This window comes from Macrobrachium nipponense, chromosome 1 (genome assembly GCF_015104395.2).
Source record: "Macrobrachium nipponense isolate FS-2020 chromosome 1, ASM1510439v2, whole genome shotgun sequence".
Lineage (NCBI taxonomy): Eukaryota > Metazoa > Arthropoda > Malacostraca > Decapoda > Palaemonidae > Macrobrachium > Macrobrachium nipponense.
This window is the reverse complement of record NC_087200.1, coordinates 116,380,515-116,402,965: the sequence shown is the minus strand read 5'-3', so window position 1 is coordinate 116,402,965 and position 22,451 is coordinate 116,380,515. Positions and strand designations below refer to the sequence as shown.

The following is a 22,451-nucleotide window of genomic DNA, read 5'->3' as shown; positions in this document are numbered from 1 at the left end:
GGATAGTGGAAAGAAGGCATACCCCTTCTTTCATGAGAGTAATGCATCTTTGTCTTCCCTTCACGGCCGTGTCTCTCCCTCTCATGTATGTGTTCGTGACAGTGTGAGTGTTAGAGCTTTAAGAGTGTTACAACATCTTCCGTTCATGAACACGAATCATTCTTGCAAGTATGTGGTGACGAAGTCGGGGGTAACTCCTCTTCGTCTATTCCTGAACCAGTTTGTCGGCACAAGGATGATAAAATGCAGATTAAAAGATCAAAGGATGCAGATGTGAAGGTCGCTTAAGCTTTATCTAAGGATTCTTTGCTTGGCAAGACTGAAGCTGAGGGTTGAAGACATGAGGCTTCATTGGCCCATGGACATGCTTCTCGTTTTCCTGGAAGAGACCTTAGCCTTAGGAATCCATCTCCTTCAGGTAACTCTCTTCAGCAACACTCCTTGTCTTGGGATCATGCTCGGTTGGCGTCTCAAGGTCATGTACTTGAATCGTCTCACATTCATGTATGTGCTTCCTCGCGTGAGCATGTACGTCCCTCACCTGACATACATGTATGTGATCCTTTATGTGATCATGTACGGGGTGCTTCTCATGTGCCAGCACGCTGTTTGAGTTGGGATCGTGTACAAGTATCACTGTGAGATGAGTTTTGAGAACCTTCAGTCTGTGTGTCTTCCACACAGTTTTAGACCTTACATGCCAACCAATATTATCCAGAATGTTGGGCTTCCTGGGGAAGCTTCATCAGCAGTTTTACAGGAGGAGGTTACTGCCAAACCATCTTCTTCATATCATTGGTCATCTGTGCTCAAGCAGAAGGAGGGAGATAACCAAGAGTTTATGTCCTCATTCGCAGAGTTTCGTGAACTCAACAATCTTGAGGGTAGGATGCAAGCTCAATGTTCTATCACCCCAACAGGTATAGAGGCCTTGCTAAGTGCTAAACAGGACACTAGAACTTCTTTTGAGCTCCCTTTGTTGGGTCACACTCAATCCATCCTACAATGTGAGAACGCTTTGTTGTTGGAATGAGATGGCTCTCTGCGTTCTAGCAGGTCATCTAAGCTTCTTCTCCCTCTTCTGGTGCAACTTAGGAAGTACTATTCCACTAGTACAGTTCAATTGATGCCCCGTCACCTTAACCTGGGTGTGATCCGTCTTAAAGCTGGTCTAACTCTGGAACAGGTTAGGGCTGAAGGCCCTAACTTTTCATCACAAGAGTTTTTAGCTATGGAGACTACTGCGGCTTCCATCTTCCAGACAGTCTCCTGGACTTGTGGTCCACTGCGATAGCCAAGATTGTTTCGAATAGGACTGAGGGGGGTTTAGTGAGTTCCTCTCTCAATAGACTTACAGTCCGGAGCTAAGGTGATTTCTAACCTGATACACACAGCTCCAACCTGTGGGCCAATCACCTCCTGGCCAGGAGAGATGCAGCACTGTCCAATGGGGCAAATTCAGTGGACTTTGAGTCTTTGTTGTCTCTCAGAAATGGGGATCTGCTTGAGTCGCAGTTTCTGTTTCCGAGGACTGAATTGGAAGATGCTATCGACTGGTGACAAGCAGACACGAAAGATAGGTTGGTACATCAGGCTGTATCAGAGTTAGAGGTGTGTTCAAGACGCCCTCCTCCTCCTCCTCCTCAGCAACAGGTCAGAAGATCTTTACCTGTTAAATCTCAGAAGAGTTCTGCTTCTGTGAGGATCTCCCAATCTCCCTCACTGGCCAAGGCAAAGAAACAACAATGCTCCTTTCAATCACGCTCCTAAAAGCTTGGTAGGGGCTCTAGGGGAAGGGGCAGAGGGGGTCGTCGATAGAGTGGGCACCTCTCCCTCTCCGTTGCCACGGGTAGGGGGATGCCTGGCGGGCCAGTGGGCCAAGTGGCAAGGGTTTGGAGCGGAGAAATGGGTGGTAAACGTTCTGCAGGTGGGATATCTACTACCTTCAACTTCTCTCTCTCTCTCCCCCCCCCCCCCTCTCTCCTACAGACCCCTTCTGAGTCGGACTTAAGCCCACGACTCTTAGAAGTTCATGACTTCGGGAGGAAGTGTTGAAAATCCTGAACAAGGGTGCAATAGAAGTAAAGCACCCTTCTTCTGGGTTTTACAGTTGGATTTTCCTGGTACCCAAAGCAACAGGCAAGTGGGGACCAGTGATTGATCTTTCCACCTTGAATCATTTTGTCAGAAAGACAAGGTTCAATATGGAGACGTCCCAAACATTGTTGGCAGGGATAAGGTACAACGACTTCTTGCTAAGGATGCTTACTTCTAGATCCGTGTTCACCCTTCGTCCAGAAAGTTTCTTCACTTCACCCTTAGAGAACAGATCTTTCAGTTCAAGGTCCTGTGCTTCAGGTTGACCACGTCCCCTCAGGTGTTCACTAGGGTCTTTGCTTGCCCTAGTATCGAAATGGGTTCATGCTCAAGGGTTTCACCTCCTAAGGTATCTTGACGACTGGCTGTTATTAGCAAGCTCCAGGCAGAAACTGCTTCAGGACAGAGATTGTCTTCTTCAGTTTTGTCAGGAGCTAGGCATAATGATCATCCTAGAGAAATCGAACCTGGTTCCCAACCAGAAAGATCTTTACCCAGAATAATAAAAAGATAAGAATAAAAATATTAAACATTAGAATAAAAATAATGATAATAGAAATGAAAATTCTCTCTCTCTCTCTCTCTCTCTCTCTCTCTCTCTCTCTCTCTCTCTCTCTCCACAAAGCAGCTGTAGTGCGTTCAGTTCACAAACTGAACGATTCAAAACTTTGCTTCGAGTCAAGAAAGTACAAACTATCGTTGAATTCTTCACAGCAGCATATTAGTCATTGCCATCATGTCGAAAAGAAGAATCATCAAGTGTACGGTTATAGATACAGCAGCGTCGAGGGTTTTTCCATCTGTCCAGAGGCTGGACAAGTTGCGGTTAGTAGCACAGAAGTACTTGTCACAACCCGAACAGACAGCACACCAGTGGCAGGTTCTCCTGAGGGATTTTGTATTTGCTGGAGAAGCTGGTCCCTCATGGGCATCTTCATCTTCAGTCTCTGCAATGGAGACTGAAAGACTTCTGGACCCGGTGGGAGATTCTCTCCTATGGAGACTTCCTCTGTCTGAGGAAGTGAGGCAAGACCTTTATTGGTGTTTGGGCAGCCAGAATATCTCTGTGGGAATCCCTCTACGTTCTCCCCCTCCAGACTTCCTTCTGTTTTCAGATGCCTCCATCTTGGGATGGGGAGCTCATCTGGGAGACCTCCTTACGTCAGGTGTTGTCTTGCTTGCTCCTGAATTCACATTTGCCAGTTTTTGCTGAAGTCGGTGAAGTACCCTCTTTGGTTTTCTTTTATTACTGATGTCTTTGGCTTGGTTTGATTTGCCTCTTTAGCATCTTTCAAAACTAGTTTTTGTTATTTAGCATGTCGGATTCTAGTGCTTCAAGACGTGGTTAACCAAGCTTTGTTATGATGCACACACTATGTACAACAAGTGTACAGGGCAGGTGTGTGCGACCCCCTCAACTTGGAACCACCTTGACGTGGGGGGGAGCCGCTCTCGAACCTCTCACATTTTCCTTTTTTTCACCTTGGTGTGAACCCAAGAGTACCATATACTACATGTAACATTGTATATTTTGGGATTATTTGTGGATTTTTCTACTTTTGTCTAAATTTTTCCAGATCTTATAAATAAGAAAACTTATTGTTTGACTTGAATTTAGAAGCTAAATAGTGAGAACTGTGGTAGATCCATCCTGACAATGTTCATACATGTTTTTTCAGGCGGAACTATTCTGTGGAGCTGGACCACGGATTCCAGGGGGTCCTGGTTTTAGGAATAGAACTCTCAGCATTCTGTCCAATTTGCCCATAATGTGATTAGGATGGAGATAATTGTATTATCTTGATACTCTTAGTCCTAGCAAGCAGGTTTTCCTTACACTTGAGCCATACTAATCATGTTATGTTATGCCATCCACCTCTTGGGGTAGGGTAGGGATGCGGACATTCGGGAGTCATTTCTGACTTGTGCCATTTGGAAAGATTTAGCTTTCAAGATATAGATTTTTCTTTTTTCTTCAATATTTTTATGATTAATGAGCTTGAAAATCTGAGTACCCCTGGACCTCATGATGGAAAAATTATGGCACGGTTGATGACTATTGGCACGTTACTCCTGAATCTCCTTGATACAGCTTCAAGCAACGAAAATTATACAAGGGAACATCCTGTCCTAGGTAAAATATCAAATCCAGAACACCCATTAGGGTGCACAGAAATTGAAAAAGAAATAAACAAAAACCATTTGGTAAACCCCAACAGCATAACTATGGAACCATATACGTATTATAAACGATAATTCTGAATCAGAGACAAGTAATCCTCCCACCAATACAGAAAAATATAACAATTTTAATAGACATACATAAAACAAGGACCAAAAAGAAAAAAAATTACGGACTGAATCCCACATTGGTACATTTTGATGACCTCTTTGGACCAGATAACTAGTCAAAATTTCGTCCCCAAAACTGAAAACAAAATTCCAACAGCTGTACGAGAAAACAAATGACTCAACATATATCCAATGCAGGACATAGAATGTAGAGACATCAAAGATAATGAATGGTTAATCTAAGTAACCAACAAAAGTAGTCCACTGCCTTTTAAAATATAACGGAAATAAATAATATAAAAATAACAATTACATGCCACGAAACACAGAATTATGGACAAGGTACAGTCATCCTACCCAACTACAAACAAGAACTTCTTCCAAAACAACTACTACCAGACTCCTAGAAATATACTCAATTCAAGTGGGAAAGAGAAGAATAAAGATATTAACATCGACAAAATAAAGCTTACAGGCGAAGACCTCCCATTTAAAATCGAAATTCTTCGCAAAATGTAACTTAGAATAAAAATATCAACCAGTTTAATAATAATCAAGATAATACCATAAACATACAAACTAATTCTCATGCCAATAATACTAAAACCCAAAATAAGTCTTATCCACCAATATCACTACTACTAATATTGAAGATTCAGATATCCATGAAAAAGAATTTCTAATAGAATAGGAATCAATTATAACAGTAATAATCGAACTGACAAGAAAAGAATACTGGAACAAATCCTACCTAAGGGTAAAAATTGAATATTGAATATTACAATCAATTCAAACAGACTCCAACAACACCAGGAGAACATTCTAAAAAAAACATTTATTAACCTCATCACAAGTGGAAATACACACTTACCCTCAACCCCAATTATACAACCAACATTTGGACAGTAAAACGAGTCAATTAATCGCTCTTTTCAATTCCCAATGGACAATACTAATGATAGCATTCCCTTATATAATACTAATGAAAATCATACCATTAAACCAAACCAAAATACAGCTATCCCACCCCAACCATCCACAAGACCCAAATATTCCACTAATAACAATAAACCAAATAACCTCTCAAACCAACATTCCTTATCACTACAGACAAGGACCAATGAATTACAAAATCAGAAATTTCTTAAGGTAAAAGATCAAATGCTTCGATCAAAGGAACTGAACCTATAACCAACAACACCAAACATACTTCATCTTGTGGTTGTAATGAGTGCTTCACAGGTACTTATAACCAGTTACCCACCAAGACAAAGGACACAATACAAAATTGAGAGTAAAATCAACAAGCAATTTTCAAAATTTAACACCAATTCCTCCCAATAATGAAATATAAAATTATTCTATGGAAAATAAATGGCCTCTTAACCACACTATGCTGGGTGAATTACAAAGAATCCTAGGAGACCACAGCCTAATATGTAATTGCCTGTAACACATAGGATCTAACCCCACAAACATTTGACATTACTAAATTGGTTGTTATTCACCAACTGATGGTGGAAAACTTGGCACAGCAATATATGTTCATAATAGTGTGAGGACTGGACTGAGACAAGGAATGACTCTTACTAACTTTATTGATCAGAAACGGATACATATAAGGAATGTGTGTGGATGGAAACGTAGTGAGCGCACATAGAAAAGGGAATGGTAATAATTATTGGATGATTGGTCATTGGTATCTTGCTGGAGGGTGAAGGAGTCTGCGGATCCTTGATGCCATCTGTCGGGGGACGTCCTCTGGCTCTTCGTCTTCTGACAAGTTGGACAGCAGGTTGCCTCCCCTGGTTGGAGACCGGGGGGGTTCGACTGCTGTCCATGGGTGGCCTTAGTGACGTCTGGGTGCGCTGGAGGATTCCGGCGGTGTTTCGTTCTGAGGAGGGATTCTGCGAGGTTCCTCTGTGGTGTCGTCTTTGTCAGGAATGAAGGCGGGCTTCAGCCGCTCTATTGAGACCCAGTCCTCGCTGCCATTGATCACAATGAGGAACACTTTCTCCGATTGGAGGATAACTCGATATGGTCCTCGGTAGGGTCTTGTTAAGGGCAGGTGGGTGGCGTTGTTCCTAATGAAGACATGTCCGCTGGAATCCAGGGCTTTTGGCCAGAACTGCTTCCTTCTGTCGGAGAAGGTCTTGGGGCAGGGAATGAATTTCTGGGCAACCTTCTCCGGCGGTAAAGGGTCGCTGTTGGCTCTTGGGTCGGTGTGAAGGCCGACGAGGACCCCTGATTGTTGTGCCTTCTAATCGAGGCCTGTGCAGTGTGCCATCAGGAAGGCCTTGAGGGAGTAGTGGGTACTTTCCACCATTCTGTTTGCTGCAGCATTGTAGGTTGGTGTGGTGCTTCGTCCCCATCAGTCGTGCCAGGGTGGTCCAGAGTTCCGAAGTGAAGGCGGTTCCCTGTCTGGCACTCTGAAATGGCTGATCCAGCTGGAGAGGAGGGCTTCAGCACAGGCATCTGCAGTGGCTTCCGACATTGGGGTGGCTTCTGGCCACCTGGTGGACTGGTCAGTCACCCTCAGGAGGTATCTGGCACCGTCAGATGGGGGAAGAGTGCCAACGACATCCACATGTATGTGCCTCAATCTCCACCTGGGTTGAGGAAAGGTGCTTACTCCTGATTCGGTGTGCCTTCATGTCTTGCTGCTCTGACACACGATGCAGTTTTTGGCCCATTCCTGGGATTCCCTTTTGATGCCTTGCCACATGAACTTCTCTGTCAGGAGTCTGGTTGCTGTGCGGGCCGACGGATGCGAGGGGCAATGTATTAAGTCCAATACCAGCTTCTGCTGGGAAGCTGGGATCAAGGGGCGTGGGCGGCTGGTGCTGGTGTTGCAGAGGAGCGTTGTCTTGGAAGGACCAAAGGGATGTCTTCCCACTGGAGGGCGGTGATGGTGGTGCGGAAAGCTAGCATTTCAGAGTTTTAGGCTTGCTCTAGTGCTAGGTCCTCGTAGTCCACGCCGAGGTGCAAGGAGTATATTTCAGTTCTCGAGAGGGCATCGACCACAGGGTTCCTCCCGCCGGGGACGTACTCAATGGACCATCCGAACTTGGAGATGGCCGCGAGGTGTTGTTGCTGTCTTGCAGACCAAGCATCTCCAACCTTGACGAAGGCGTGGACCAGCGACTGATGGTCCGTCCTTATGGTGAACTGGATGTCTTCCAGCAAGGAGGTCACGGTTGAAGGTACTATAGCGAGTCTCAGCTGGTTTCAGCTTCCTGTTGAAGAAGGCCAGCGGTTTAAGGACCCGGTTGATCAGCTGTTCCAGGACGGCTCCGCATGCGATGTTGCTTGCATCAGTCGAGAGAGTTGGGCACGTCGGGATCCTGGTGGGCCTAGGTTGTAGTTCTGCTGAGGGACGCCTTGGTGAGATTGAAGACGCGTTGCTGGGCCCCCTTCCATACCAGCTTCTTTAGGTTTCCCTTCAGGACCTTGGTCAAAGGGTACATGGTGCAGGCAATGTCTGGGATGAACCTCCTGTAGTAGTTCACCATTCCGATGAACTCCTGTAGGGCCTTGACCGTCCTACTAAATAGACTCTGGACGACAGGATTTGCCCCAACCTTTGGAGATTGTGCGGCTGATGCTTCATAGATTTATTCATAAATTCAAGGAACAACCTTTTCCTCTCTTGCTCCCCAGCCCTGGATCCTCTGACGTGGGTGATGGATGCCCTACTGATAGACTTGTTGGGCCTGGACCTCTGCACCTTCCCTCCCTTCAGCTTAGTCAGGGAAGTTTTGAACAAGTTCACATCTCACAGCAATGTGTCAATGACTCACGTAGCTCCATTCTGGACCATGAAGGAATGGTTCCCAGACCTTCTAATTCTTATGGTAGACTTCCCGCGACTGCTTCCCCAAAGACTGTGCTTATTCATACAACCAGATTTCAGATCAGATGCCACCAAGGTTTGTCTGCGCTCACTCTGACAGGCTGCTGACTGTCAGAAAACTTGTCAGAGCAAAGGGATTTTCAAGAGCAGTTGCAGAGGCTATTGCAAAATGCAGACACCAGTCTACTTGCAACGTCTTGCCAGTCGAAGTGAGTATCTTCCATAGATGGTGCGTCAGACATCACATTTCGTCTTCTGAGGCATCTGTAGCCTAGATTGCAGATTTTCTCTTCTAGTTAGGGCTTATAAGAAACTTAATTTTCCACGATTAAAGGTTACCAGGCCATGCTTTCCTCTGTTTTTAAGCATTGCAATCTGGATCTTTAAAATAATTAAGTTCTTCATGACCTGAAGTCTTTTGATACATCCAAGCAGAAGTTGACAGTGGTTTCTTGGAACTTGGATGTAGTTTGGATGTAGTCCTTAAGTGGCTTGTGGGCCCTCCCTTCCAGCCCCTCAAGTCCACTTCATTCAGGAACCTTTTGCGTAAAATGCTATTCCTAGTAGCCTTGGCCATGGCTAAACGTGTGAACGAGTTACATGTTATAGACAGAAGAGTCAGATTCTCCTATGGTGATGCGAACTGCTCTTTCACCTTAGGCTTCCTAGCCAAGAATGAGGATCCTAGTAAACCATGGCCTTGCTCTTTTCATATAAAGAACTGAATGGATATCCTTGGCCCGGACAAGGAAGAAAGAGTCCTTTGCTCAGTCAGAGCATTGAGGTGCTACCTGGATAGAACAGAGAAGATCAGGGGACCTTTGAGCAAGCTCTGGTGTTCTGTCAGGAATCCCTCTTGTCTTCTTTACAAGAATGCCCTGTCACTCTTCATTAAAGACCTGATATCCAAAGCTCATTCCCATATACAGGAGAACTCTTCCCCATTGCTTAAAGTGATAGCTCATGAGGTCAGAGTGATTGACACCTCTCCTTCAAGCGTAAGTTGTCACTCTCTGCGATCCTTCGATCAGCTTATTGGAGGTGTAAGTCTCTCTTTGCATCACGTTACTTGAAAGAAATAGAAACATTATTTTAAAATGCAGTACCCTTGGTCGCTTGGCGGTGGCTGGCATGGTTTTGGGTGATGAAGCATAGGAGAGACACAATCTCTCCTCTATCTCTTCTCCTTGTGAGTTAGGTTATCAAGTTTTGGGGAGCTTAAGGGGTACTTGGTACCTTGAGGACCCACCACTTCGTTAATAGGTTAGTAGTTTTATTTTATCATTTGTTGGATGGTGACAGGGAGATCTCTGGTCCTGTTGTTTTGGTACTGCGCCCAGAGCAAGGGCATATGTCCTTTGTATTACATCTTGTCAATGGTCGGGCAGCTCCCCGTTGCAAGACTTCCACTGATGTAGAGGCGACTCCCTCCCCACCAGAGGCAGCATCTCCCGCTGTAGCTCTCTTATCAGATAAACAGCAACAGACACTTAGTTAGTGTTGACCATTTATCTAGTTCAGAAATAACACTTCTTAGTGCATTTAATAAGTCTAGTCCATTCATCCCACCCCCATTGCAATGTGGGATTCAGCTAAGTATGTAATTACTTGGTAAGTTACTTATATAAAAATGATACTTTTGTAATAAAATTAAGTTTTACAAATAATATACCAAGTAATTACTTAATCAGAGCCCGCCTGCCTCCCCTCTGTTTTTCAATGACTTTGCGGCAATAAATAAGAATGACGCCGTTCCCTTTGGTCACTCACTAGCTCCCCGTTGCAGTGGGCGGGGCCTGTCATTCCTGCATTGCAACAGTCACTTGTTTGCAAATTTTTGAATTAAGATGCTGTGTAAGTATAATCGTTAGCTAAGTAATTACTTGGTAAATATTTATAAAACCTCATTTTATTTTATCTTTTTTATTTTATTTATTTTTTTAGCTGAGAGGAGTTTTACAGCTTGGCCTCTGATTTTACTGGTTATCTTGAAAGAAATTAGGTCAGCTTTGAATGTAAAGACAATTGTCCTCTCTTAAAATCACAATTACAGGCTGTTGCGTTGTGTGCATTGTTTCTCTAAAAAGTATGTAGTTTTTTTTTGTCCTTGGAGAGATTCATAGAAGGCTTGCTTCTTGTTTCGTATACTGATTACCATATCAAGAAAAATCTCCTGAACTCGGATATCACAATAGAAGAGATTGGGAGAGAGCAGCCTGTTGAAGAAGTAGCAGATATGGAGGAAGCAGGACCAGTGGGAAGTCAGAATAGTATTATGGAAAAAGGGCCTAGGTATAGATAAAGACTGTCCAGAAAGGAATTCAGGCTGGTATTGCTCGAGATAGAAGGGAGGGGTGAGAGAATTTCTCGTTTAACCCTGTAAAAGGAAACCCAGCTAAAAATGTGTATGATTATGATGCAGACAACATTTTTGAGCTGCCAAAACAAATAAACAATGACTTATAGCTGCCATAACTTATTTTATTGTGTTTGAATTAGGTATTCAAATTCAAAAGCTTTATTTCGGACATAAAAGGCCATAGACAAACTCATAAATATACACACATATAAGCATATATAAAAGTCTCCAAACTCTAAGAGGATAAAATTTAAAATAAGTATGAGAAATGATTATGAAAGAGAGGTGAAAAATTATGATATGAATGAGATGCGGTTAATGAAACTAAATGATTCTTCCTACTGAAAGGGCATATACATATGTAGCATATCAGAACAAAACAAAGAAATACTACATTCTTGCATAAGGAGAACACCAAATGCACTAAGCATAAGTGAGGCTTTTCCAGTGTTTGAAAATAATTGAATTATGCAAGTAAACTGGGTGGGCAACCCTCTTCATAATACAGTTTTCAGAATTCTTCAGTCTTTGCAAATAGCATGGTATGGTTTTGCGTCTCAGTTCTTGAAAAGATGGCTGACCAAAAGCCACAAAAAGAGCGGATGCGCTTCTTGCATGCCTCCGAATGCCTTGCAAGAGTCTTCGTAGGCTATCGTTGTAACATATTCTCAGCTTATTCATAGATCGTTGTTTCGCTCTGACAACCAAAGACATGCCATAAAAACTTGTACAAAAACTTTGAAAAAGCATTTTCTTGACATCATCGCTACATTTAAAAAAGTTCCTTAAAATCATATTGCCCCTTGCACATAGACCTATATACAAATATTCTACATGGACATCCTCCGAATTTTGAGCAGTAAGATAATATCCTAGGTACTTTATTTCCTGTACAAAATCTATATGTGCATTGTTAACAACAATAGGTGATATATTACTTGGGCAGATCTTACTCTTAGAAAAACTGATACATTTGGTCTTCTTTACATAAACAATAAATGTTTATAAGCTGCTGCAACCCACCTACTGAAGGAGCAAATAAAACAATATCATCAGCGTACAACAAATGGTTTAAAATCATGTTTAAATAACATGCCACTTTAATTTGACTCAGCCTATGTGAGAGGTCATCCATAAATACATTGAACAGGTAAGGTGAAAGTAAACTTCCCTGTCTCACTCCACATGAAGTGGAAAATTCACTCGAAAATACATGGCCCCATTTGACAATCATTTGCTGATTTTTATACCAATCACCGAGCAGTTTAATAATATAGCAAGGAACATTTCTTTCTGAGTACTTCAAATAACATCTTATGAGACACTTTATCAAAGGCTTTAGACATATCCATGAAACAAGCAAATACAGGTGTTTTACGAGCATTATACTCGTCGGTTACGTGTTTAAGAAAATGAACTGGCATTTCCGTTCCATGATTGGATTTGTAAGCGATCTGGTTGTCACTTGTCAATAAGTACTCTTTGCATCTCTCCAATATAATCGCTTCCAAAACTTTTGAGATAACAGTGGCTAGAGCAATCGGCCTATAATTGGATATGTCACAGTGGTCCACATTTTTATCTTTAATCAAAGGAGAGAGTATAACCAGAATAAGAGCTCTTGGTAAGTAGGAATGACAGAAACAGGAAGTGACGAATAAACTTAGTAAAACTCTAAGTACCGGATGAGCCTCAGTTAAGTGCTGAAGGGTCAGCCCGTCATGTCCAGGGCTACTTGAAGTGTTCAAAGAATTTAAAGCATTCGATATTTCATTGACATTTGTCCCTGTAACATCTCGCTGACCTTGATTTTTCATTGGGTCTGGAACAGGATGAGTAGGGTCGTTAAACAGCTCAGAATAATGTTCTTTCCATAACTCGGCAATGTTTTCATAACCACTCACATTATGTATTAAGTCAGGTAAGAAGGTTCGGGATTTTCTTTTCTTATTTATTTCTCTCACAATTTCTTCATACTCTCATTAAGACTTGTAGCAATTTTATTGGATCTAATTTCTTCCTCATTTTCCCTACAAAATCTGAACATCCCTTTGCACTGAGCTTTAGAAAATTTCATTTTATCATAGAAATATCCCTCCCTTGGATTACCAGATTCCTTCCATGCTAAATAGTCATCCCGTGCTTCATGATGGAATTCCTTAACAAAGTCATTCCAACCAGGAATATGGTTGAAGCCTCTGTGATTCGTCTCAGAGTCAGACGACTGCTGAAGTGTACTAATTATGTCCAAAAGAAATTTCTCAATACCTCTACAATGATCTTCGTTTTGACGTTTCCAAAGGCAACTCAATGTTTTTCAAAGCTTCTTCAGATTTACCTCTGTATGCCAGTAGATTCCCCGAGATAAAACTTTGTCACGACTACCGTCATTCGTTTGTACCAGCATAGGTAGTTGCAAGACCTTCAAAGAAAATGAAAGGGGACGATGGTCTGAACCAATAATGGAATGCAACACACATATTGTTAATGTGTGTTAGAAGACTAGGAGGGCAGACAAGGTGGTCTAACCAACGGGTGTGGCCCGTTGCATCACTCATCCAAGTGTAAGTGTCGGAGGGCATCACAACAACATCACCAATACAATAATCGTAATGGGTGCGAAAGTCTTTCAGCTCGTTACCAAACCGTGATTCAGGGTGAGCGTTAAAATCACCAACTACAAAAACCTTTCCATTTGGGTGATCTGACATAAGACAGTGTAGTTTTGCTAAACAGTCAATATACTCTGCATCATTTTGTCCGTCTGAATATGGAAGATAACAGTTGATAATCCTCATACAACTTTCCTCTATAGACACGTCAATACAAATTAGTCTGTCATTTGAGGTGTCCACTCGCTGTATACAAGAGGCAAGGCCTTTTCGGTACAGAAAAGCAACGCCCCCATAAGGACGACCAGCTAACAACTCACTCGATAAATCAACTGGGGAAACTGCATAATAGGCAAATTCAGAATTTATTCTATTCAGGTAGTCTGATTCTTGCACCGGAAGCCAAGGCTCCTGCAGACAGACTATATCAGAAACATGAGTTAATTTGGCTACATCAAAATGGCAATTTCTTACTGATCCACAGTTATAAGATGTAAATCTTAAATCCATTTACAAAGAGAAGGAAATTAAGATTAATCATACCAACGACGGACCAGAATATCCTTGCCCCAACTTTCTGGTTTGTACAAATCCTTGACCCTACTTTGAGGCATTTCTTTAATCATGACTGAAAGATCGATAGTGAGAGAATCGTTGTTCAACAAGCTCGCACTCTACCGTCGTGACACCTGCTATGCGAGAAACCTGGCTGAGAAGCATCTCTGAAGTAGTGTCACGTTGCAGCCTAGACACAAATAAATGTACTCGCCTTAAAGGGTGAGCTGCCTTAAGTGTGCTTCCATCACTCTCCCCAATGATAGGAGGTTTACGCCGTCTTTGTTAAACCCCCTTATCTTTATAGCCCGGATTTTCTCTTTCTTGAGCTTGTTTTCTTTGCAGTAAGCGCTTCCGCTTTTTATACTCATGCCCAGGTATATTCCACCTCTCTTCTTTCTTCTCCTCGTTGGCTGTGGACTCGGCGAAATCCATAAGAACGTCCCACTTCCCTTCCAAGGGTTTGCTTCTCCCATTCCATGATTTTTTTTGCTTATCCTCATTCCTTCTGTCTTTGGTCGGTCCAAGGTTTTCTGCACGACTTTTGCCATCGATAATCTTGGTTCAGTGTTCCTTCCAAAATGTATATGTACAGGTAAGTCACTGCGAGGACTCACTCTAGCATCCACAGGGTCTGGTACCACCTGCATCTGCTCCAGAATTTTTTCCATATCCTCTGTCCTGGTTGAAAGCCTATGATACTTAGCAGACACGAGTTCCATCTCCATCCGCAATGAACTCATATGTCGACTCATTGAAGGTGCGTCTATAAATTCCATCGAAACAGACGGTACCTGCGAACATTTTGTGATGCAAAATATGAAATCTGAAGCAACATTTTGCGACAAAAATGAAATTATTTCTTTAATGTCGTTTACCTTTTTAGTTGTTCCCCTGTGTGTCTTCGATTTTTCAGGGCATTTGAATTTTGTATATATCAATCATTTAGCCTTTGCTACATCATCCTCACCATAAAAATCATGGCAGATAGCAAAAATATCGTTATGAGACATAAAATTAACTTTATTATAATTAAAGAAAAGGATTCCATTGTCGACATATTCCTTTATCTCCGTAATCGCCTCCCAGGCCACCTCGTCATTACTCGTATCACACATTTGATTCATAGGTTTCTATGATGTAACACCAGTGGTAGTCTGCAAAAACCTTCAGTGCGCATGCGCGGAAAATGAAAACTTTGACAGGGAAGGACCACTGCTCAGAAATGATTCGCATGAACATCAACTATTCTTGTTTCACCGGGTCAAATACAGTATCATTTCACTTTTCTCTGCTACCAACACACACTTGCAAAATTCACAATACAGATCTCGAGAATGAAAATAGCCTGCTGACTGTCAAAAACCAAGGGAAATAGGGCAGAGCTCTCACAAACACCACCCTCCCGCTTGGCCATTGCTGATTAATGAATGGAAGTCAAGCGGTGGTGTTTACCTCTTTTGTTGTCACATAGAATTCTTAGTTTGTTCAAAATTGAACAAGAGTAAACAATTTGGATTATCATTGGTTTCTGTTTCAAGAATGTATACAGTTACCACTAAACCCATGGTCTGAAGCTTGAAACTACTGAGGCAATAGCCTATCCTTTTAATAAATAACATTTTGAAAACAAATGAATTGAAATAAGAAATTAGAGGATTGCAAATGGGCTGGCCGCACTTAAGGGAGCAAAACAAAATACATATTCATCATGGGAGGATAGTAGTTCCTGCAGGGGCAGGGTGGGGGACACACTTGGACATGTGGCCCCTCTCTAAGTAGAGGTGAAAGAATTATTTATATAAATATACATTTGTGTGAGAGAGAGAGAGAGAGAGAGAGAGAGAGAGAGAGAGAGAGAGAGAGGTGGGGGGCAGCAGGTAGGGGGCCTTCCAAAAATATTTTGAATGTGCCACATACGAAAGTCCCACCTTACGAAAAATTCAAGTTACGAAAGCAAATACAAATATTTTTTTGGCTGTTCATACGAAAATAATTCAGGTTACGAAAGGTTGATGCTGTAAAGTCCCAAGATTCACCCGGACCACTGAGAACAATTTTAAAATTCGCGCGCCGCCAACTGAGTAGACTCGGCACCATCCTCCCACTCCCCCATTGGTTCCTGATGTTAGTCACTGCCATAAAATCCTGCTCTCCTATTGGTCAGCATCTCTCCCATCGTGCTCTACGTAAAGGCATTCTTCTTCAGCCATTGCTTCGCACCAGCGTTATTGTACACACGCGGAATTCATTCGTTCACATATGCGATTTCGTTTGTTAACGTAAATTTGTGTTAGTGATTTCATTGTACTACTTTATCGTGTTGTGTGAGAACTTAATTAGTATACTACATAACTTAATTACGTACTGTATAGTCATGGGTTCCAAGAAAGCTGCTGAAGTTCACGGAAAGAAGAGGATGCTTTCTATGGAGACGAAAATGGAGATCATTAAAAAGTATTTAGCTGGCATGCGGTTGAGTGTGATCGCTAAGGAATACGGCCGAAATCCGTCGACGATAGGCACCATCCTTAAGCAGAAGGAAGCCATCAGAGCAGCTACACCTTCCAAGGGCGTGACTATTTTGTCCAACAAGAGGAGCCACATGCCTGATGAGATGGAGAGGCTGCTTCTTCTATGGATTGAGGACAAAGAAATCGCTGGCGATACGATAACCAAGACGGAGGAGAAGGGACATCGACAGCAACCCCAGACTTCACGGCTTCTCGGGGGTGGTTTGATAAATTCTGTAAACGGACTGGCATCCATTTGGTGGTGAAAAAATAGAAATTTTGTATAAAAAAAAAAAAAAAAAAACGTAAAGTATAAAAAAGTAAAAAGAATGTAAAAATAAAAAAAAGACAAAAAAAAAGAAATATAATTTAAAGTTTTTTGTAAAGTTAAGGGTTAATGTTTTGTGCCATTTGTTAATGTGTTTCGTAAACTTTAGTGTTAATGTTTCCTGACAATTTTTAATGTGTTTCGTAAAGTTAAGTGTATGTACAAGTTTTCTGCCATTTGTCCTCCTCCTCTGTCACCACTTTCGGAGATTGCCTCACTTGAAAGGTAAGGTTCCACATTTTGCTACATATGTACGTATGTATGTACAGTATTTCTTGTATACCAAGTACACTTACTATACTTTATTTACAGGTATGTAGTACATATTAGAAATATATATGTAGTTTAAGTTAGGTATTGAATGGTCCAAATTGTTTGTATTTCATTGTTTATTGGTCAATTTAGCTTTATTATAAAATTTACTGGGGTGTTTTTGTAGGGCTTGGAACGAAATTTACATGTAAAGCGGTTCAAGATACGAAAAACTCAGATTATGAAGGCCGCTTCGGAAAGGATTAATTTCGTATCCTGAGGTACCACTGTATATGCAGCACCAAAATGATATACTTGACCATATAACCAATGCTGAGGAATATGAAGTTGAACAAATTTTGGAAAGGAAGGTAGGATACAGTTGAAAAGGACTCTCTCCCATTATCAGTATGTGAGATTTCAGAAAGGTGTTCTGAAAATTATCCTGTTACTAGAAGGCTCTTATGAATATACAGTGTATGCATCTTTGCCTGTTTCTTCTGCATCTGCAGACAAAAGCTTTTCCAGCGTCAATCTTGTAAAGAGCTATAGAAGAGTTGCAATGGGACAAGATCGACTGAATAGTCTTGCCAATATATATATATATATATATATATATATATATATATATATATATATATATATATATATATATATATATATACATATATATATATATATACAAACACATTTACTGTGCCTTATTTCTTTGAGTATTCATATATTTTCTAGAAAGATCAAGAGGAGACTTATCAACTTTATATTGTAGTTAAATGGTTTGTCTTTTACAATAAGATTAATCCTAAGAACTACAGGATTTATAAAATTTCAAAAGAAAGATCTAATTCATAAACCGCTTTGATTTTTTCATCATTCACTAATAATTTTGGTATTTTTTATGGCAAAATTAATGTTCCTTCATTTATAATAATACATAAAAAAGCAGTATTTAAATTTGTAGTTTGGTGCGTAGGTGGTGGCCCCCCCCCCCCCCCCCCGCGCACACACCAAATTTCTGCTGGCACTACTTTGGGAGGACTGCTATTGGATTTAGCTAACATAAACTAGAACTGTTTCAGACTGAAAAGAGGAAGGACTTGAGCACTGAAAAACAAAAGGAAAGGAAAGATGAAGTTAGTGTAAATGGGCTGACTTAAAGACCAAAACAAAACACTGAGTTGGGAGCATGAGAAGTATTGGGGTTATCAGCCTCTTTAGGTGACAGTATGTGTTAGAATTTTTCTCCCTGTGTATTAGCAAGATTATTGGCATCTGTTTCAAGAATGCATACAGTTATCACTAAACCTTTTAACTAAAGTATGAGACTAGTGGTGCCATAACTTATGCTTTTAATAGAGAATTTTAATGGGTTTTTTTATCATTCATAAAAAGTTACCTTGTGAAGTGGCCATGATGAGGAATTTATATTCATATGTGCATATGGGTGTTCCTAATATACTGTATATTACATTTTTTAGGATCACAATGTAGGAAAATAGTTCAGTAAGTATTTTTAGCATCTAATTGTTAATCTTTGTGTGTTATTGTATGCATTTATATTCATACTAGTTTTATATTGTAGGGTTCTCCAGTGTTTATCTCCCTGAATCTTGGGCCGGTAACACAATATCACTATAAAGACAGTAAGTATACTTTTTTCAAGTTTTTCAAATTTTAAGGGTATTTTAATCTGCCTCATGTTATCACATGAATATGTAGTAGATGCAGTGAGGTATTTCATTTCTTGTGTGAGGAAGGGAGAGTTAGTATGAGTGCCTTTCCAATTAGTTTCTCATTTCATTCTCATGCACCCTCAAAGTAGTACTGTTGTGTGATGTGTATTCCAGATGAATTTTTAAATATTTTCAAGGCTGCTTTGCTTTTTTAATACTTTAGTCATGAAATAATTTTGTTTTAAGAATCTGACTTTTATTCCTAATTTTAATTCAGTTTAGAGGTTTAAATTTACAAATTTCTCCTTTTGTCAGAGTATCGTGTCAAAAAAGGGTATTTTGGGAGATTGCTGCATAATCTCCAATTCAGTAACTTTTATTTATCTTTTTAACAATTTGTCTGGGTTTTGTTATCAATTCAAGTTTATAAGAATTTTAACACAGCAAAATTTAGATTGTAGTTTTCATTTAATTTTATTAGATTCTGGCCGAAATGTGTCTCATATGAGACGGTATTGTTCATCATAAGGTACTTTGTTAAACTGATGTAATATATACCAATGAGATATAGTCAACCCTTTAATGCTCCTCAATGCAAGTGTCATTCATAGTCAGTGAAAGTATAACAAATTGTCTATTCAACAGACACGTGAAGTATATGTTTTTACAACTGCCTATCTTAGGTCGTATGCATACAGTAGACCCACTCGTATTTGTGCTTAGAACTGCCTATTTTGATAGTTAGAAATAAACTAAAAATGCTTATACGTATCTGACTATTTTAATAGTTTTATCACAAAAAGTACATTTAATCATGAAAATATGAAAAAAGAATGATTTGTGAACATTTCCCAGTGAAAGATATGTGAAAAGGTGAATTTTCTATGAATAATAGGTATAGAGGCAGTCCCCAGTTATTGGGGGTTTCCATTCCAACAGGCTTGATGATAAGCAAAATTGCCATCAACCGAAACTTGGTTATTTATGGCGCTGACAACCAGAAATCTGCGCATTATGGCTCGGAAAATCGCTAATTTTATGGCGCTATAAAACGGGATTGCCATTAACTGAGTCCTCTGATAACCGAGGACTGCCTGTGTATGGTCCTTAGAAAAGCTGCAAATAGGCAAGTCCGTGAATCGTGAGATCATGAATAGAGGGGGTCGACTGCATTGAGTAGTATTATTGTTGGGCAAGCTGTTTGATTTATTATTGTTATTATTTATTACAGGTTTTATGGCGCCCATCTTACACCAAAAATTGCTGGAAATGAGTGATTGTTGGCGCCAAAATGCACCTATTTCAGTTATTGGCACTGCTGCATACCTAACAGAGGTGCCAAAATCCGGTTATTGGCACCATAAAGTGCCGAAAATCTTATTTTCGGTTATCAGCAATTTTCACTTGTCATCTAGCCATCAGAACGGAACCCCCAACCGTTAACCAGGGACTGCCTGTATTATTATTATTATTATTATTATTATTATTATTATTATTATTATTATTATTATTATTATTATTATTATTCTATCACAGTTGTCCTATTCAACTGGGTGTTTTTTTTTTATAGAGTTAGGTTCTGGGTTGCATCCTGCCTCCTTAGGAGTCCTTCACTTTTCTGATTATGCGTGCTCTTTCTAGTAGCACACTCTTCTGCATGAGTCCAGGAGCTATTTCAGCATCTAGTTTTTTTGATATTCCTTTTCAGGGATGTTGGAATCATGCCTAACGTTCCTATGATTATGGGTACAATTTCCATTGGCATATCCCATATGCTTATTTCTATTTTTTTATGGCAGTCTCTACATCAAAGCTTTCAGGCTCAATGTGTTCCTTGCTTCCATTCTGCAATCACCCTACTGGAAATGCAAATCAATCTTCAAGTCTCACTATTTAAAAAAGTGTTTGTAATTGCAGTACCTTGGGACAATTATCAGTGACTGGCATGGTATTGGGTTCTGAAGCATAGGAATTACTCCTATTATCTTTTTGCCTTGAAGTAAGGTGTTGAGTTTTGGGGAGCCTGGGGTACAGTGCACCTTGAGTACCCATCAGTTTCAGTGGATGTGTTGTAATTTTTTTTGGTGTAGGTGACAGTATTGTTTGGTTGTTTTTGTATTGGTACTGCACTTCTTTATGCTTTGCTAATTATTGGTCATATCCTTCACTACAAAGCTCCTACTTACGTAGAAGCACCCCACGGCTCGACCACCATATCACTGCAGGTTAAGATGAATACCAACCATAAGCAGTTTACACCTGTAGTAGCTCTTACAAGATAAGGAAATAGCAAACATTGTTTCAATGCTAGCAATTTTTTCTATTTCAAAGCCATCACCATTCATTAGAGTTTTCGAGTAGAATATGTCCATGGATCCCACCTCCATTCAATGTTGGACCCAGCTATGTAATACTTGGTAAGTTATATATATGAAACTTATATTTTCATAATAAAATTAAGTTTCATATATACTTAGCAAGTGATTAGAGAATCAGACCCCACCCTCCTCCCCTCAGATGGACATAAGGGCACAAACAGAATGAGGTTTTCTGCTAAGTCATTTCCAGTACTCCCATTAGTGGGCGGGGCTTGACACCTACATTAAACTATCGAAGCGGTACCATGGTATTTTGAATAAAGGCTGCTGTGTGAGGAAGAAATTATAGCTATGTTATTACTTGGTAGATATATATGAACTTAATTTTATTATGAGAATATAATTTTTACCTGCACATGAGCAAGATATTTGAATTTATTTTAACCTAGATACTGTGCCAAATACTTTTCAAAAAATGTCCCTTCTTCCCCACAATTTGTTTTAGACTCCATCTTGTAATGCAGGTTCATTTAGGAACTTTGGAGAGCTCACTTAGCTGTTGTGTGCTGCACATTACAGTTTATTGCCATACTAATTATGTTTTAGTAGTATCAGATTAGTCCTCACGGAGCTTCTGTTGAATTCTGTAATGAAATTTTTTGTTTATCATTTCTTAATTATTAAGAGTACAGTATCTTTAAATTTATCTTAAAGCTGACGAGGGCTTCATTACTACCACATTTTTTGCAGATGCAACAAATTATGTGTGGAATGTCCCTGTACTATACAATGCAACTGGAGATTATAATGTTACTGGGAATGTGACTAATGCATTAAACTGGGTAAGATTTAAATTTATTGTTATTTTTATGCACTTTAAATTTAAATGCCAAGTATATCGTAGAATTCTGTATTCTAATATCAAATTTGTCTTTATTTTAAATTTATATAAGTATGTACATATTAGTATAGTACTACATGCAAGTATTTATTTTCTAAGACCCAAAGTGGACTTGGAAAGGCTGTAATTACAGAGGACATCAGTAGTGTGCATTTTGTGAGATTAAATTAAAATCAATGAGTTACCCTTAGACGTAGGTTTATATCCCATAGTCTACAAGAGTTAGCCACTAAATGTTCAAAAAAAAATTTTTTATAATCAACTTTTAGATGAGTTACTCATTATGTCAACTGTGATTAAGCTTTGCATAAGGCTCTTGGGTGCAAAATAAAATATTTTTGTTGTCTGTAGCACGGGGCAAATTCATTAATGTGTTGAAATTTTAAATTGATAGTTTAAAGGTATATTAAATTTTCGTTTGCGCAAGTCTGTTTATTTGTCTTTTTATTAATATGAAATTTTTCAAGTTTTATATTTTAAGTACTATATAACTATTTTCTTCTTTTGTCCTTTTAACAGCTAGCATTTTACAGAGAAAGCACACTTTCTGTTACTTTACTGTATGTTGACTTTGATGAAGGTTTCTTGATATTTCAAGGGAAATTATTTTCAAGTACAGGCATTATTCAAACTTATGATTACCTTATGTTGTTCTATGTCATTTATTCATTGTATGTGTGATGTAAACAATGAGCGTA

General features: G+C 39.9%; 1 protein-coding gene across 3 annotated transcripts in view; it reads left to right on the top strand.

The window, feature by feature from the left end:
- Positions 1–22,451, top strand: part of LOC135219572 (polycystin-1-like protein 2) — a 444,330-nt gene that overhangs the window by 198,960 nt on the left and 222,919 nt on the right. For 2 of the 3 annotated variants that reach the window (XM_064256448.1, XM_064256449.1), the window contains exons 12-13: positions 18,444–18,504; positions 21,603–21,694. In XM_064256448.1, coding sequence (XP_064112518.1) covers positions 18,444–18,504; positions 21,603–21,694 — 153 coding nt within the window. Of the gene's footprint in view, positions 1–15,928; positions 16,835–18,443; positions 18,505–21,602; positions 21,695–22,451 lie in introns of those variants that run through there. The other variant, XM_064256450.1, reaches the window with a different exon arrangement.